Genomic DNA, 18,011 nt, shown 5'->3' with positions numbered 1-18,011 from the left:
AGAAAATAGTGAAATATCGCTGTAAACCATCACAAAGTTGAGCCACGGTCTGCTATTTTTAGCATTTGTCCTTTTGAAAAATGACTTAAAGGATTAATTAATCACCTAACACTCTGTTTCAGTCCATTGATTTTTGACTGGAGCTCCAATAAAAAAAGAAAAACGAAGATAGAGGAGAGGAGAATGGAGCGCAGAGCCGAGCAGAGAAAACACTGGGTTGTTTAATAATGTTTGAACATTGAGTCTCTGTGCAGTTTGTCACACAGTGATGTTAAAAACCCACCAGGGAACATTCTCTCTGTATTACTGAGTGTCTCTGTGTCTCCGTCCTCCTTCTCTCCTGCCTCTATTTACCTGTCTCTTTTATTACTTCCCCCTCGAGCGCACTTCGACTCTCAGCTCTTCTTCTTTTTAAATACATTTAGGTCAGAGCGGCAAAAGGTAGCAGGCTGATAAACGGAGCTTTTTGTTAAATGTTTCGATGAAAGGCTGATAGTCGGGCGTCAAGGTCACAGGTTAAAGTCACACCTTAAAGTGCGATTAGTCAGACACTTACACAATCGTGGGTAAACAATGGAGCATGCAATCTGAGATCTGTAGCATGAGTCAGCGTGTCTGACCTCGACAAAAGTAAAAAATAGAGGTAAAAGCACATGTTTAGATGTTTATTGTGACTCAGAGAAAACATATACAGTACACATTTCATCCTGACATCAGACACTTCAGGCTGTTTGAGATGAAAAAGAAACAGAAATGGAAGAATCTTTGTATCATGCGAATGAAAGTGAGAAATTTTCATACGTGATGATCAGTTTTGATAGGTTTTCCTATTAAAATTCCAAATGAATACCAGTATTTTAATATTCTTGATTATTTTTATGACTAGTCTGAGTCTAGAGAGGCTCAATAATCTCCATTGTGGTCTTTATATATTTATATATGACTGCAAATACAGAGCAAGTGTTTAAAACAGCAGATGAAGTAAAAAGCAGGAGATCAGATTTTGCAGAGATGAGCGTACCCTGTGTAAGTCGTGTCTAATGCTGACTGCGTTTGAATGATTTGGTGAAGAAGAAAACTTACATTAAATCTTAAATTCATGTCCCACACTCCAGTAATGCTACAGTATGTACAGCAAGTTCATAGATTCCTATTTACAGAAACATATAGACAACAGGCACCACTTTCCTCAGGCCCTCACCACATTAGTGTCAATTCAGAAGTCCAAAAGTTTGACAAAATATTTGATTTCCCACCCCAATTAAAATAACACCATTAAAATGGCTGGATGTTGACTTAAACATAGAAGAATAAACAGACGACACCAAAAGTGCCTTGTCTACTCATCACCACTCACAATAATTATAGTTAAAGCACTTTCTATTAAAGTTATTGCCCTACAGATCTTTTTTTTCACTAGAAGAACCCACTCTGGTATTGAAATGTAAACCCCCTTGTGGCTATTTTGAATCTATTTACATTCTTTTATATAAATTTCTGTTTTAAACATTTCAAATATTTGCTACAACATACCAGAGATACTTTTTTTGGACTAATTCTGGACAAGAAACTAATTTATGGGGCCAAAATATACATTTCTTATTGGTCTAATTTATTCCTCACTGATTTTTAAAGATAACTACAGTACATTGTTTGGAATTATCACAACAACCACGGATATCTAATCTGATAATAAATGGCCAAATAAGTCCAGAGTCCAGTCCACATCTCAGTCATCTTTATGTGAATAATCAGGACATTAAAGAGGAAATGCCACCAACTGACATATTAAAATATTACATTTATTTTATGTGTATATACAGTATATTGTAGGACTTATGGTCCAGCCCTATTGTTGACTTTTAAAAATCTGAATACATTTTTTGTTGGATTTTTAATGGAAAAAACACTCTAAGCAGTCAGAAGATCACTTTAAGTTCAATCCATTTAGGGTTGTGATTCTCTGTTGCCATGGCAGCAGCTCAGTGTTTAGTCTCTGCTCGGTTTGAATGCCATCAGCATCCACTCCGGTTCCTCAGTCAGAAACTTCAAACACGATGAACCGCTGACCGTCGAGCTGAGACGCACACACTCTATCACACACATACATGGGGCTGAGTCTGCAGTCTGGATGCCTCCATACGTCTCACCAGCCGACTGTCAAAACCACCAGTCTTAAAAATATTTCTCCCATCATACTGCACCTCTTTTTTCTTCCCTTTCCCTTCTCGCTTCTCTTCATCTGACCTGTTCACCTTTTTTCTCCATTCTTTCTGGTCTGACAGACACCAGACTGGTCATTTGGGACGAGTTGTCCAAAAGGTCTGAACTGTTCTTAACTTCAACACTCTCGTGGTCGAGCAACAAGTGAAATGCAATTTTTATAAACATAAAACAACAGAAAAGGTGAATGGTAAATCCAGAACAGTACACATCAAAAATTAAAACAGCAATCAATAAAGTAAACGAAAGATAACACAGAGGATCTTTACCACATTGTCCAAGAGCTTTGGAGGTTGAAATCTCAGTTCGTGTACTCAGGCAGGCTGTTAGGCCCTGTGTTTGTGTGGTTTTCCTACATGGTCATTTATTTATAATCTCCTTTTTCAGTTCCTGGAGTTGAGTCCAGCCCAGTCACAGCACCTTTAGGTGTCCAGCTCGATGCCAGAGCTTTGAATATAATCAATAGGTTAAGAAAGATAGGTGGATTTCCACAGAATCGATATCGCTTACCATCTTGTTTCAATGTTTTACTAATATTTTCTGCTAGTTCTGCAAAGGTTTGCCATGAAAGCAGAGCTGCAGCAAGTTATCTGTTCATACCTATTCAAAATCTTCAAATATGGAGTAGTTTCTAACAAAATGAGAAGCTGTTCTTTCCTCCCAGCTTCATCTGAATCTTCCTGTCCTTCCTCGATGTCTCTGCCCTTCATCAGCATCTTCTCATCTCTGGCTCCTACACTTTCTGCTGCATCTCTATCTGTTGGCCCTGTCTGCTCTGACTTTGGCCTTTCCCGTTCATCTCGTACACCGAACTCTTCTGCTGCTGCCGTCGGTAACACCACACCCCGACGATGACTGCTGTGGCGACCGCACACACCGCCACGATTATGGCTGCCACCGTTGGACCTCGACCGGAGGAGCTTGGAGGACGGGGAGGGCAGTTCTCACCCACACAGATCATCTCCCCCATCTCCCTTTCCACCTCACCCCTCTCGCCGGTCTCACTGGGCAGGTTGCGTTCCTCCATTGATCCGGTGAAGACGTCGTCATCGTTGTCGTGCATCGGAGGAGGTAGGCCTTGATCGAGGAAGGGGTGTTCGGTGAGGTCGTCCATCCAGGAGTGGGTGGGAGCTGCCTGTTGGGTGTCGTAGTCCAGGGTGTCTGAGTATGAGGGCGAGTCTGAAGGGTCTAAATGGTCAGCAGAGGGAGCAGGGGTCCTGATAAAGCTGGGCCACACTTCCTCCACAACCCTATGATCCAATTCAGGCACAGTGGTGGGAGATTCATTCTCCTCTGGCAAGCTGGTGTAAGAAACAGGTAGACGAATTTCCACCTCGTTGGGTCTGTCTGTTGTCTTGGTAACACTCCCCCTTTCTTTACTGTCTGGTCTCACCTTTTCCGTTGTGGAGTCGCCGTTTTCTGTTTCTTCTGGAACAACAGGGTAGCCGTCCAGCCAGGTCTCGTCTGTGGTGGCCTTAACTCCCCTCTGGGAGGTGTTCTGACGCTCATCAGTTGCCATAGAGACGATCAAATGGTGATGATCATCATCGTCTTCGTGGCTGTCGTGATCATCATAGCTGTCGTCTTTGTGATCATGGTCATCGTGATCATCGTGGTCAGAGTAATGGTCATAATGTTCCTCACCGTCATCATGCTCTTCCTCTTCTTGGTCATCATGGTCTTCATGGTCATCATGGTCGTCATGGTCATCATCTGGATGTTCCTCAGACCCATCGGGATGTTCTCCATCATCGTCACCATGATCATCATGATCATCATAGGTGTTGTCACGATCATTGTGCTTCTGACTGCCGTAGCGAACACGATCACGTTCCTCTTCATGTTCGCCCATGTCGTAGTGATCATCGTGATCATTGTGGTGTTCCCTACTGTCCAGATCATCATGCTGAGCTGGAAGCTTCACAGAATCCTCATGGTCTTCATCCTGGTGACTGTCATAGTGATCATCGTAGTGGCTGTCCTCGTGGATGTCCTGGTCGTCATGGCGGCTGTGGTCATGATCATCTTTATCATCATCATCATAGCTGTCACGATGATGATCATCAGCATCAACAGGACGTTGGTGATGAGGTCTTTCTTGGCTCTCGTGCTCTTTGCTCTCCTCTGATTGGGCTCCTGAGGCTCTCTGTGTTGTCTGTGTAACCGGGTTGTTGGAAACAGGAGGTTCCTCCTCCTGGAAGGCCTCAGAGGGGAACCAGAACAGATGCTTTTGGGAGAGAAGAGAAACCGGTGCCTCTGTGGCTGCAGCTGCATCAGTCTGGACCACCTCCGTCCTCTCCTGTTCGAACACAGGATGACCTGTGAAGTCCTCAACAGCCCGTTCCTCAGCTTTCTCTCCTTTTTCTACAGCTTCTTCAAATTTTCCACCATGGTTAATCACCTTTCCTCCTACTTCATGCTGGTCTTGATGCTCCTCCTCTACTTTGACACTGAAGCTTGTCTCTTGCTGCTCATGACTCGTCTTCCCATCTGGGTATGCAGCTCCATGCGACTCCTCATATGTCTCACCATGCGCCTCCTCTGGTCTCTCGTTGTGATGCTCTGTCTCCCCATAGGAATCTGTGAACTTGTCCTCATAGTCTACGTGACTTTCAGTCTCATCTGCAGAAAGAGGAAACATGCTGTATGTGTTAATCAACACACAAAGTTACATCAGACTTGCACATTAAGTAACTTGGCAGTGGTTCCCACACTTTTTGGATCATGACCCCTTATACTCGAGAATAGTTTAACATTTCTGAAAATTTGATAAAGTATGTTGTTGATAAGAGTCAGATGTGAGAAAAAATACCACTCTGTCCATTCAATATGAAGCTACAGCCAGCAGTTGGTTAGCCTAGCTTAGCTCCAAAAGACTCTCACAAGGATAAAAAAGCTCCATGAGATCGCTTCCAGCCACAAAATAATCCCACATATAGATCCCATGCAAAACTTCAGTTTTTCTACCAATTAAATAAACAAGATAATGTAATAATTGTTGTTGAGCTTCAGTGGGCCTGCTAGGGTGGATTTTTATTTTTTACCTTTAGATAGAGCCATACTAGTCGTTCCCTCTCTTTCCAGTCTTTATACTAAGCTTCGCTTATTTGCTGCTTTGCTTATTTGTATACAAGCTGTAGCCTTGTATACAATGGAAAGATATGAAAATGGTACCAATGGCAAAAATATCCAAAAATGTGGGGCTAATTTATGGAGTCAATTTATCCAGTTAACTGTATTTAATAAAAACGTTTTTCAAAAATACCTCATGGACAAACACAGTGTGTGGTTATTAAAAAACGTTAAGTCAGAGTTTGTGAAAGATTTTAAAGGTGCCCCTCAAGGCTAAATTCTGGGGCCACTCTTAATATAGATGGCATTTTTTCCTCTGTGTCAGTTTATTATGGACATCTTTAGGCTGGTGAAACAATTTTACTGTTTGTGCATACTGGGCATTATACTGTCAAAGCCTTTCAACACCGCTTCACTGGCTTACAAGTTGTGCACAATAAGCATTTAACTAAACTCATGATCCTTACCAGAGCCTAAAATATCACTTATGACAATCTGGTCATGTCTTCAGTGATCAGCACAAATATTGAAAGGTGTATAAATGTCTGGGAATTTGGACTGAAGAGAAACTTTTAAAGATCATGTGTCCAGACTGGTGACTAAACTAAAACAAAAATAGTTTTCTTTCACAGGAATAAATCTTGTTTCCCACTGCACTGCAGAAAAAGGCTTATTGAGGCAACTTTTTGAGCAGGCCTGGATTAATTATGCTGACCTTTTATATGTGCTTGCATCAGCGGCGACTCTTAAGCCCTTGAGCACTTCACTCTCTATTAGGGTTTGTTACTGATGATAATTATAATACTCATCACTGTGAGCTGTACGCTAAGACCGGGTGGCCCTCACTCTCTGTAAGGCATGAAAGAAATAGATTTGTTTTTAAGTCATAAGACTCACTGCTTGGTTACCCCCCTACAGTACTTCATTGCTGCATTTTAATGTGAGCCCTGACTTGATGTGCTTAAATGATTGGATTATGCTGCAGGCACAGCTGTTTTTCCTGAGCTTAGAAAACCCAGTTTTACTCGTTGTGGACCTGTGACCTGGCATAACCTGCAGAGGAGTCTGGAGTTTGGCTCATTAGGGCAGTTTAGTCTCTTATATTAATTCTTCTGTACTTCCAGCTGCTCTTGTCTTAATAGATGGATTTGTTTTTAACTCACAGATGCTCTATTTGACGATTTTATTTTACCAACTTTGCAAATTGTTGTAGCCATCAAAGTTCAAGAATTTTATTTTCTTACTTAGATTCAATGTAAGTTCCCTCTGTTCAATTAATTAATTATTTAATGACTGAAATTGCGACTTTTTATCTCAGGCTGGTGGATTTTAAATGTGGATTTAATGAAATCCTGAGTAAATACAGAGAAAAATAAATGCAACTTTGCAATTTTTGCTCTTTAAACCCTCTTATGACTACTCAGGAACCATGGCTTTAGAGCACAAACATGATTCCAACTCTGTTAGATAACCATCCACACATTCCTGATGTTATACCTTCATAGACTCTTTCTCCTTTTGCTACAAGCTGGGCAACTCTATGGCATGTCACACTGGGGTGTCATCGCAGCCATTTTCATCTCAACTCACAAGTAAGAGTCTGTTTTCCAAAAGTAACGAATCAATCACCGGTCACCTAACGGCACTAGCAGCTAACAAGGCAAGAAGTGAGGAGGCTGAGCTCAGTTTGGTGTCCTGCCCAGGTCAAAGCTCGGGGCTTTGAGGTGGATGAGCAAAAGGGGGATCTGTCTCTTTCTGCCTTTTTCTATTTCTGCCGTACATAAACAGTTTAAACGCCTTCTTACCCTTGACACAAATCTGCACCAGTCCGTACCACTCTCCACAGCTGTCGCACAGTAGGCTGAAGGCGGTTTGTCCGCTGGGCATCACATAACCTGGAACACACGCGTACAGCAGCTCGTCTCCCATCTCAAAGCCAGAATGTCCCTGTAGACGTGCGTTAGGGAAGGATGGAGGGTCTCCACACGGCACATCTGCCAACAACAAACACAGAGATGCATGTAATCAAAATTTTTAAAAAAAGCTCAAACTACTAGTTAATAATGATGCTATCACTCTTCAATATAACTATGATTCATGGTTTATCACTAACAAAACCAAAAGGATGAAATAAAGGTTATTCTGTCTTCATTCTGATTTAATTTTTATGGTTAATATCCAAATGGAACACTGTTTCTGACGAATATTAACATGCTGATAGCCTGAAAAATGCTGCATAATAGATCTTAGGAGAAGGTTTTAGTCTTTTATTTGCTCTCAGAAATAATGGATTTTGCTTTTTTTATTATAATGATGAATATCTAATGTTCAAAGGTCTAATATTTATATTAAAAAACTTCTAAGTTTGCAGCCTTAGTACTATAAAAAATACATAAATTTAAGATATTTTTGTATTTTTGCTGACTTAAGTGAATTTATGACATCAGTCTATTTTATGTTACTGTGTACCACTTTTCAAAAAATGTTTCAAAGCATTGTATTTCCTTCTCTGAATTTAATGTTGTGTCAGATCTATATGGTTAAGCTGAATCTGCGGTGGTCAATGCCAAAGCTTCCAAAGCAGCCAAAGGAATCTGCATTTTTTGCAGTATAACCAAATTATAAAATGTTCTTGTCTTGCTCTAATTATACTGTCAACATTTTATTCTCTTTATTTGTCTTTAAAGCACTCTGTCTATAATGTCAAAATGATTTCCTGCAATGCAGTTGAGTTGCTAAATGACTGTTCTGTCAAAATATAGAAATACTCCATGTGTACTGTAATTTATTACAGTTATTTTTTTATCTAAATGAATCTAAACTGATAATTTTAAGGTTAAAAAATTCATAAATGTCATGATCTAGGTTTTTTGTTGCACCTATTTCCTGTTTTATTTTGAAATCCACAGTCCCTTGTGTGTCTCTTGTCATTTTATTCCTTTCCTTTGTCTGTTGTCCTTCCTTTATTGATCGCACTGACCTGCGTCTTGTCTCTCCATTAAGATTTTTGTTTAGAAATGTCTTGTTTGGAGACTTTTTGTCCTTTTAGCACTCCTTTGTCTTCATTTGTTGTCCTCAGTGATTCTTGTCCTTAGTTCCAAATTTGCGCATTGGGTTTTTGAATTCTATTCTCTAATTTTTCTGTTTTTTTGTGCCTTTTGAATTAGTTTTGTTTTGTTTTTACATTATGTTTCACAGGATTAGTGGCTTTAATTTTTCACTTGGATTTATAATTTAGATTTTAACTCTGCTTTATTTGATTAAAGTGTCTTTGGCTTCAACCTGCCTGTCTGTACTCTTTGCTCTTGGGTCTTCATCTGAAGTTCCGTGACAGTTAAGACTGTAAAACTATGGCATGTCTTTAAATGTCTGTTGTCTGAACTATAAACAGTCGCAAAAATTTCCCTGGAATGGTTCTTTAAAATAACTTTTTGCCAACAGGACTGACTAATTCAATTAAACCATTGTGTTTATCTAAAACCAATCTATTTTAATGAAGTTTAGCAAAAATGTATATGTACATGTTACCTTGAAATGTGGTTTTCTCGACATGTAATGCTTCCAAACTTCCCGGTGAAAACAAAGGTTTGACTAACAGCTGCAGCCGTAACTGTAACCCTGACTGTGAAGCTATGCCCTTCCGTATTGCTGCATTAAGTGGATCTGTGCTGCTCATTTTTCCCACAGCTGAGCGTTTGTTCGAACATCAGGCTGTGTGGTATATTAACAGCCATGGCACTGTAGCTCTCCTGTTTATGAGGAAAGACTAGAGACCTCTTGGAGGTGGCGTTCGATACTAATCTGATCCAAAACCAGCCGCAGACTTGCCCACGTCTTCTGTCAGTGCCAGTGGAATTTAGTTTCAGCTGCGTCTGGGCACATTCGTGGACCAGGTTGTATCACACACACATCCAGGAGAGGATTGATGGATTCATATTTAGAGACAGATATGAGGAAAACATGGCACGCGAACATGAGTAGGATGGAGAGTGATGAAAGCAGAGCTGTAGATGGAAAGAGGGCAGGAACACAGCCTCTTTTACACCTCAGTAAATATCTCAGGAAGGACACATATACACACATACTGCACACACAGAGCTCATTCATTCATATCCTCATTATAATGTATGAGTGTCCGTATTAGTGAGTGTTTACCAACCTTTGTCTTTGATACAGAAGGCGTCCAGGTGTGTTGTGTCGTCTGTAGCGTTTTCTGTCCTCACATCAACTGCTTTCAGAGCGCTGCCCACGATATTACACACTGTGCTCCTAAAAATAGACACATTTACACATTAAGAATGTCTATTATCTTCATATAAAGTTAAATTACACACAAACAGAGTCATTAATTACAAGGTGATATGAGGCTGACTGGCCTACAGCGAAGCATTTCAGAAACCCCAGAGGGATTCTGGGATTGAGGGTGGTGAAAATTAAACCCAGTGTGTTTACTTTTAACACACAGTCTCTCACACACTCCCTCGCACACACACACAGAAACAGACTCTGTTAGACACAAATCGTCTGCTTCATTGCACTCAGTGGTGGAAAATAACAAAATACTTTTACTTCAGTACGATTTTTACAGTGGATTCCAATTGTATGCTACTTCACACTTCTGTGTTGTGCTTTTAATTCTGGTATATTTATGTACATATCAATGTTGATGTGATCATTTAAGCTGTAAATTATTTTTCAGATAAACATCGAACATTGCTGGTGCATGCATTCGCCAACCAGACAGGTTTCAGTTTGCATCCATGTTTGTTCGGATTCATATTACAGATGTGGTGAAGGCTTTGAGGTGTGTAAGTTGGTCAGACTCGATGTATTTGTTCACATTTGGCCAATAAAGCTGATTCAGATAAGACAGAGCTGTAGCCATGACACTAGAAGATGCTTCAAATTGTAGAATGTGAACTCCTCATACACACCTTTAACCGAGCAGCACAGAAAACTAACACAACCTGCACAGTTTCAACATGAGCACCGAGAGCTTAATATGTAATCAATTCACTACCTGACCTAAAATGATAAAAGGACACATCTCCTCTACTGAGTCCTGCGACAGACTGGCGACCTGTCCAGGGTGTCCCCTGCCTGGGATAGGCTCCAGCACCCCCTGCGACCCTAGTGAGGATAAAGCGGTGTATAGAGAATGGATGGATGGATGGATCTCCTCTACTGTTCCTGAGTTGTAGCAATGAATGACGGCCACAATTGTGCTTTGAAGAACTTACGGTGTCACAGTAGAAGCTGGCCTTTGACCGTTTAGGTATAACATGTTGTCACTTATTCAGACGTGTGTAAAACTTGGTCATAATTAGCCTATGGATTATAGAGCTATGGCTGCAAATATGTTACGTGAGGTCATATATGAGTTATAATGAGTTGATCCTCAAGTCCAGCATTAAGTTTGTGGGATGACACAACAATTTATGGGATATTTTAGTTACCACAGTTTCTCTAGACTTATCTGATGGTGTCATTTAACTAACTTTAAGAGGCCTAAAGAGGTCAAATTATGTAATATTTAACAAAAATACATGCTATATAATGATATGTACTATAATTTATATTTGGTGTAGAAGAACTTTCTTCTTCCCTCTCCCTTTATTCATCTCAAGACCTCTCAGATTTTATCTTGTGAGCCTTTGAAAGGGGCCTGACCCACATGTTGGGAAACACTGAACTAATACAGCTTATATTGTTGCTGCTGTAACAATGTAAACTCCCCCTGGCATGGGGAGCAATAAAGGATTATTTAATCTTATCTTGTCTTATCAAAACTGGCGCACTCCACCTCCGTCAGCTCCAAAAGTAACAGTAAGTATCAGCAGTTTTCTAGTACTACATCTGCTGGGTCAATATATATAATTGAGGGATTTTTGAAATCCATGGGATAAGTTAAAAAAAAGTTTTTTATGCTCACTATGATCATGTTTTTACAAATTCCATAATCCTATATTATGGAAGCAATCCCTTATTAATAAAAAAAGACTAGATATCGCTAAAATATCAACTCAATGCTCATCCAAACTTAATAACAACCACCTTCTAATTAGGTAAACAATAATAAAATGAACTTATTAAAAATAGTTTGGATTGTGTTGTTTTTATTAAGTTGGCATAATCATGACAGATATTTCTTTTTTGGCAATATATCAAATTTTATATGGAAAATAAATTATATCTGTGTCTGAGAAATTATTTTCAACTACCCATTACAAAAACACCTCTCAAGGAAGTGTGTTAATTCCAGATCACATGACCTGCTCCACATGATGTCACTTCCTTGTGAAGAAAAGACTGGCAAGACTCCACTTTCTGAGTTATTTAATATAAAGTAGTGTGAGTCCAGTGTGGATTTATGGCATGTCAACAGGTTTACAACAATGTCTTGAGAAAGAACTTTCAATTTCAATTTTCTCAATTATATATATAATATTTAGAAGAATATTTCTGTAAAAATGCCATGTGGACTATGAGACAAAAAGCCCCGCAGTTATATATTGACCCTGCTGGTATTTGCACTGAAGTAAGACCCTGAATGCAGGTCTTCTACTTGTAATGGAAAATTGAAAAGTTAATGCATCGCTACTTTTTCTTCAGGAAAGGATCTGACTATTTCAGCCACGCCTGACTGAAGTGGAGTGAGTGTGAGTTATACCAGTAATTTAATGTTTCCTCTGAGTAACATGAAATGTAAAGCTGCAGCTGTAGTTTATGTATGGGAACCCTGACTGCACACAGAGATAGATACAGCCACACAGCACAGTGCTTTCTTGGTCGCCGCCTGGTTCGCTGCCTATTCAAATATTATTCCAGCCTGACATCAGGGTGCTGGAGCACACATCATAGCTCAGACATGCTGCAGTATCAGCAACTGTAGCGAGTGACACAATATTATCACATCGTGACACATTTGGGATGGATGTTCCTATAGCAGGAGCCGTCAGCTACAGCCAACTTCTTATAGTCAATCACAACATCACGGACTCAATATAATATGTAATCCACAGGGACAGACTAATGTGGAAAGTGCACGACGCCTACAAGCTGCAGGGGCTAAAAGTGCTGAGTAAACAGTCTATTTTCAGTGCCATATTATTGCATTATTAATCCATTCGTCATCCAAAAACACCAGATAAGATTGACTCCCAGGCCAACGTTCCCAAAGCGACTCCCAGCGCCGATCAACCCCATGTAAGAAAATTTAAAGCAAAGTCTGACTGACATCACGAATATCATTACAATTCAGTCATACTACACTGTTCATTAAGATCAGTTCTCATTGGTAGTATTGTGAACCAAATGGACAAGCTATTGACCCAAATTTGAGTGTGCGCATTTGTGTAGGTGTGTGAGCAACTGAACCAGCCAGAGCATCAGTAATTGGAAAGAATCTGACTGGCAGCGCAGCGAGACTGTGAGAAGAGAGCAGTGTGACTCATACTGCATGCTTGTGCCACACTAACTTCAGCTTATAAGGACAAAAGTCTGAGAGACGGGGAGAGAAATTTGGACCAAGACAGAAATCACCAAGAAAACACTCTGAGAGAGACAAAAACACAAAGACGGTTCAGACATTCAACTTTAGCCCCTGCAGGTATCTGAGTGAAAGAGGTAAAACGATTGACCAGTGCGGAGCTTTTCACCTGAACCAAGACCCACTTCTCAAATCCACAGCCTTACATGACATAACTATTGCAGGGAAAACCCAAAAGTATGTCTATGAGTGTTAATTCAGTCCGCTGGTATTATTGTGTTTGGTTACCGGGGCAGCAGATGTTTGATTGACAGGTAGGAGAAGGATGTTAAGGTAGGAGGGTCAACCTGAGACACATTTGTTATTACACAATAGACCTCAAAACTAACTAGCACTGATGACAGAGCATGTCCTTTTGGAAAACAGCTCAGTTCACATCATAGATAGAAATAATTAACAGACCAATTGTTCTTCTGTGATGGAAAGTGTTCTGGATGGAGCGTTTCTTTCTCTTCACTTGACTTGTCTATACTTTTAGTCTGTAAATTCTCCGATATTTTCTGCTCACTTGTCATCAATGACTGTATAAAATAAGTGGATGTTGACTTCAGGTCTGAAAAGTGAAACAAAGGTGGTAGTTACTCAAACCTGCATTCTATCTAATGATCGGCAGGGGGCGACTTCTCTGGCTGTATAGAAGTCTATGAGAAGATTCCTCAACTTCTCAACTGATTTACTACCAAAGCAAACATTTTGCTGACACGTTAATGGCCTCAATTCCCAATTTCAAGTCTTCTTCAACACAAAATAGTTTTCATTTTGTACATTATGATCCTGTTTAGATGTAAATGGGCGATAAAGCAGGTAATGCTTTAACATATGGGTCAATTTGTGCAACTTGTTTATTTACCAAATCGAATCAAATCAGAGGACTACTCGAACAAGACAGACGTCGGCTATAAATCACATTTCCCTCACACAGTTTGCTGAAAATACCCAAAAATAATAATATATATACTCATAAATAAACGATCACTCCATCATCAAGTGCTATTATACTACTTTTGAAACATTTAAATTCCAAAATAATCATCAACTTTACCTTTCGTGTGAAACATACATGTCTAAATGCATGAATCACGAATTCTACCAGATTATCTGTGAAATTCCACGTCAGTTCGGTTGAGCACGATTGTTGTCGCTGCTCTACTGAGTCATCAGAAATGGAGAGGGGTGAGGTGTGGAGCTGTGGAGGGATGATACACTGTGAAACATGGTAAGTCAGTGTGAAAGCTGATGATGTCCGCTGAGCAACATGTAGAGAGCACGTAGGAAAAAAGAAGGTGGCTTTTTTTTGTTGTTGTTAACAGATCATTCTTAGGGAAACTGCCATTCTGAGTCAGACTCTGTTTCATAACAGTTTCTTCTCGCAATAATAGCTGAAGAGGATTATGGTTCAATTACAGATATGTGAATATTTGGATTAATTACACAACAAAACATCATTTAGATGAAATGTATCTGTTTACAGGTCTTTAAAGCACACTGGTAGAGGCACATGTAGTATATGTTTGGCCGAACAACTATTAAGCATATTACTAATAAATTTTGTTCAGATACCAACTGATGTTCACTTAATTTTTCATAATCAAGTGCATGAATGACCAAATTAGCAAAGATGAACTTGCCAGCACTTTACACTAAACCTCCTTTATTATCAGCATGTTTGCATACTACCTTATAGTTGAACCACATGAACCAAAACTGTAGTAATTTTAGTATCTACTCTGGAATTACCATCCAAAAAACAGCATCACCTCTGTCAATCACCAGTGTACCTGTCTTCCTTCAGGCCCAAATCAACTCTGTCTGTGTGCCTGTTTCTGTCTCTGGGTGCTGAAAGCAGTGTGTCATGTTGCCGTGGAGATGAGAGGTGTGAATGGAGGCAGTTGTCGACATGACACCCCGGCTCAGAATTCCCTCCTCCTCCAGGAAGAAACAGAAGAGTCTTTCTCCCTCTCTTCCTCTCTGCTTGTTCTCTTCCCCCCTGAAATGTGTCACTCTTCTATCTTCTATCGCTCTGTAACCGCCACCGTTCTCTTTACTTCCTTTCATCCATCCTCACGACCTCCGTCACACACACACAGAAGCGCACACACCAGAGTGACCTCTGACCTTGGTGGAAATCTTAATTCTTCCCTACATGTCACCTTCAAACAATGAAGACAATTGCTTCCTTTTCTTACCCTACTGTGCCTCCATGGAGCCACCCGCGGGTGCACGGGGAGAAGTAGCACCCCACCACGGCGTGACGGAGCTCCTCTGCTGATGCCAAGCGTGCATGTTGGGAGGCGCAAGCTCGCTCAGCATCTCTGAAGCCCTGCAGGCCGGTGGAGTTCCTCAGGTCCAACACAAAAACTCGACCTGAGGGCAGGGAGAGAGAAATTAGTTAGAGGATTGCCAGAACTCATAAATCTGACTTTTTGCCTGCTGTACAACATGGGTGTTTCCAGATCATGGCACGATCTGTAGGAATAAGAGCTGTGAATAAAATCCGATCAATAAATGTGTTTTGACAGATATATTTGATGACAAATTAACTGAACATGGAGCCCCAAAAGAAACTGATGTTGGGAGAGTTACAGTATTTTAACAAATTGCATTTCTTCATGAAGTTCTTTGGCCCATATGAGATTTTTTGGAGCACATTTTTATTCAAATACATTTGGGCATGACTTGCTAAAAAGCCAGTCAATTGGTTCTTTCTTCAATTTGGTGCATAAGCATATAATAGCCTTAGAGCCTTATTGTGTCTGGTATGATACAGACATGTCATTGTATTAGAATACATATTTATATTATCAATTAACATATCTATCCTAGTTAAATCCTCTCATTATCACATAAATATAAGTTGCAAATAAATTACAAAATGTGATAGCACACAAGCGCCATGTAACCTGTGTTTCAATTAAGGATCATCAAGGATCACACTTGCATGTGAGTCTCTATAGGAGAGCTCAGCAGTCACGTTTAATGTGTGTGAGCATCTGTTTTCTCCACCTCCAGTGATGCTTAATTGACCACAGCTGTGATTTCATTTCAGCACAACAATGCATCATTACCTGGACAGAAACATTACACGAAAAGTGCTTTGATATATTAAGAATTGATTGTTCTAAATTCTTGGATAAAACCGAGACAACCGAGTCTGTGTTTCTTAAAGCTGGAATTAAAAGGTGACAAATCTGATGGAAGCTTTACGCACAGATTTGTTGGATGTAAAAGTGCTGTTTTCTGCACAGGTATTGACGTTATGATGTTAAATTTTGTTAGTGCGATGATAAATTTATGCTAAAGAAAGAAAAGTTTAAGCTGAGAGGCTCCATGACTTAAAAGCACAGATAACAAGGCAGGTGCCAAATATTTGCGCACGGATCCACCGCTGCGCTCTGGAACGCTTTTACGCATCACTAACTTCGAGAGAATAAAACTTTTTAATTTAATTTAAGAGTAACTTTATAATGAAAATCATAGTGTCGTTATGGCATCTATTTAGTATTCTAATTTTTAAAGTGTTTACTTACCATCTGCATTTACAACAGAGGTCACCACAAGACAAACCAGACATCCAAAGAGCAGAGCCTGAAGATTTTGGTTACAACGATCCAACATCTTTCTTTTCTCTCCCCACAAGTTTTTCTCCTGTCGACTTAAATTCACGTTTAGTGTTGGAAAACGTTTCCAAAAACTTCGAAATGTATTCACAAACTCGCAGGTCAAAGTGACGGCGGAGGACAAAACTTCTGCTATTTGCCTCCTGGTGGCAGAGGGTTGGATGAGCGGCTGGAAAGGTGTTCACAAGTGAGGATGTTAACGGAAAGAAAACGGCTGCAGCGGCTCAGGAGACAGGCGCAGTTTATCTCCTCCAAATAGTCGCAGTGGCAAGCAGATGGAGCACCTGTGTGAAAACTCGCGCGTCCCCGTTAGTAAATACGTCACGGCTCAAAATCTTGAGAGGAGGGTGGGCGAAGGACCACCGGACTGGTCCTTTACAGAGAAAAAAAGAAAAGAGAGAGAGAGAGGCACAGATAGAGACAGGCTAAAGTGCCTTACAGTTCTACCTGCTCATTCCCTGTGAGCCTAAGCCTTAAAAATATCCATCCGTGTGCATTTATTTTGCAGAGCTGCATTACTATTTATAGTCCATTTACCACCCAGTGGCTAATGAAGGACCTGAGGTTCAGTACACCCAAATGGAGCTTATCCTTTGAGAACAATAATCTTAATTAAGGTGATCTGTCCCCTCTATTGCAGGCCCAACTTCTCTATATTGGATATATTGGATGGTGTGTGTGTGTGTGTGTGTGTGTGTGTGTGTGTGTGTGTGTGTGTGTGTGTGTGTGTGTGTGTGTGTGTGTGTGTGTGTGTGTGTGAGTGAGTGGGTGGGTGTATAGGTGTCCCATTTGGCAAGAGAGATAAAGACCACAGCCCATATGGAGCTTTTTGGAGCATTCAGGCTTTGTTTCAGTATATCTGCATGTGAAGATAACAACCCACATACACACAGGAGCCACGCTGGTAAACCTAAATTTACATTACAAGCTGTGAAATGCTAAGAATAAAAGTTATCATGGTGTACGCATATGCTTTTCTAAAAAAAAAAGAAAAGAAATGCACAACACGCCACAGAACAAAGCGAATGTCCATTTTTTTCTGACTTGGACATTGATGTATGGACATAAACATCACGAGTGAGGACAGTGTTAGATTTACAGTATGACGGCTGTCCCCCTGTGAGTCAGTGTTGAAGGCTTTTTTTTTGCATCAACAAAAATCAATATATATTTTGAACCATGACAAATGAAAGGAACAGCCTGAATAAATGAGTGAAGAAACACAACAGATAGTGCAATTTAGAAATCAGGCACTGTGATATGTATAAAAGTGCAGAGCAGCAGATCCAGTTTGATTCTGATTTTATACTAAGTGGGAAAGATCTAAGAAACTTGGAAAGAGGGTTCACAGTTGGGGCACTGATGGCAGGAGCTTCAGTCACAAAGCTCAACTGGCTGGTGTTTCAATAACATTAACTAAACTGTGTTTGTATATATGGGAAAGACATCAAAAAACAGGGCGGTCGACATGAATGATGAAAGTCTATGCATTAGAGTCATATGAGAGGAGAAAGAAAGGAGCAGCTCCTCCTGGGGTGACTGAGAATGTC

General features: G+C 40.3%; 1 protein-coding gene across 1 annotated transcript; it reads right to left on the bottom strand.

Annotated features, from left to right (window-relative positions):
* Positions 1 to 651: 651 nt before the first annotated feature.
* On the bottom strand, positions 652 to 16,911 carry susd5 (sushi domain containing 5). The gene is made up of 5 exons (XM_022218411.2): positions 16,372 to 16,911; positions 15,031 to 15,208; positions 9,455 to 9,564; positions 7,101 to 7,289; positions 652 to 4,845 (listed from the first exon to the last, which is right to left on the bottom strand). The coding sequence occupies exons 1-5, from the start codon at positions 16,457 to 16,459 to the stop codon at positions 2,957 to 2,959; spliced, it is 2,454 nt and encodes an 817-aa protein (XP_022074103.2). The 5' UTR covers positions 16,460 to 16,911; the 3' UTR covers positions 652 to 2,956.
* Positions 16,912 to 18,011: the final 1,100 nt, after the last annotated feature.

Source organism: Acanthochromis polyacanthus, chromosome 11 (assembly GCF_021347895.1).
Source record: "Acanthochromis polyacanthus isolate Apoly-LR-REF ecotype Palm Island chromosome 11, KAUST_Apoly_ChrSc, whole genome shotgun sequence".
In the NCBI taxonomy this organism is placed as follows: Eukaryota; Metazoa; Chordata; class Actinopteri; family Pomacentridae; genus Acanthochromis; species Acanthochromis polyacanthus.
Note: the sequence above shows the minus strand (reverse complement) of the source record. Positions and strands in the feature narration are given on the sequence as shown.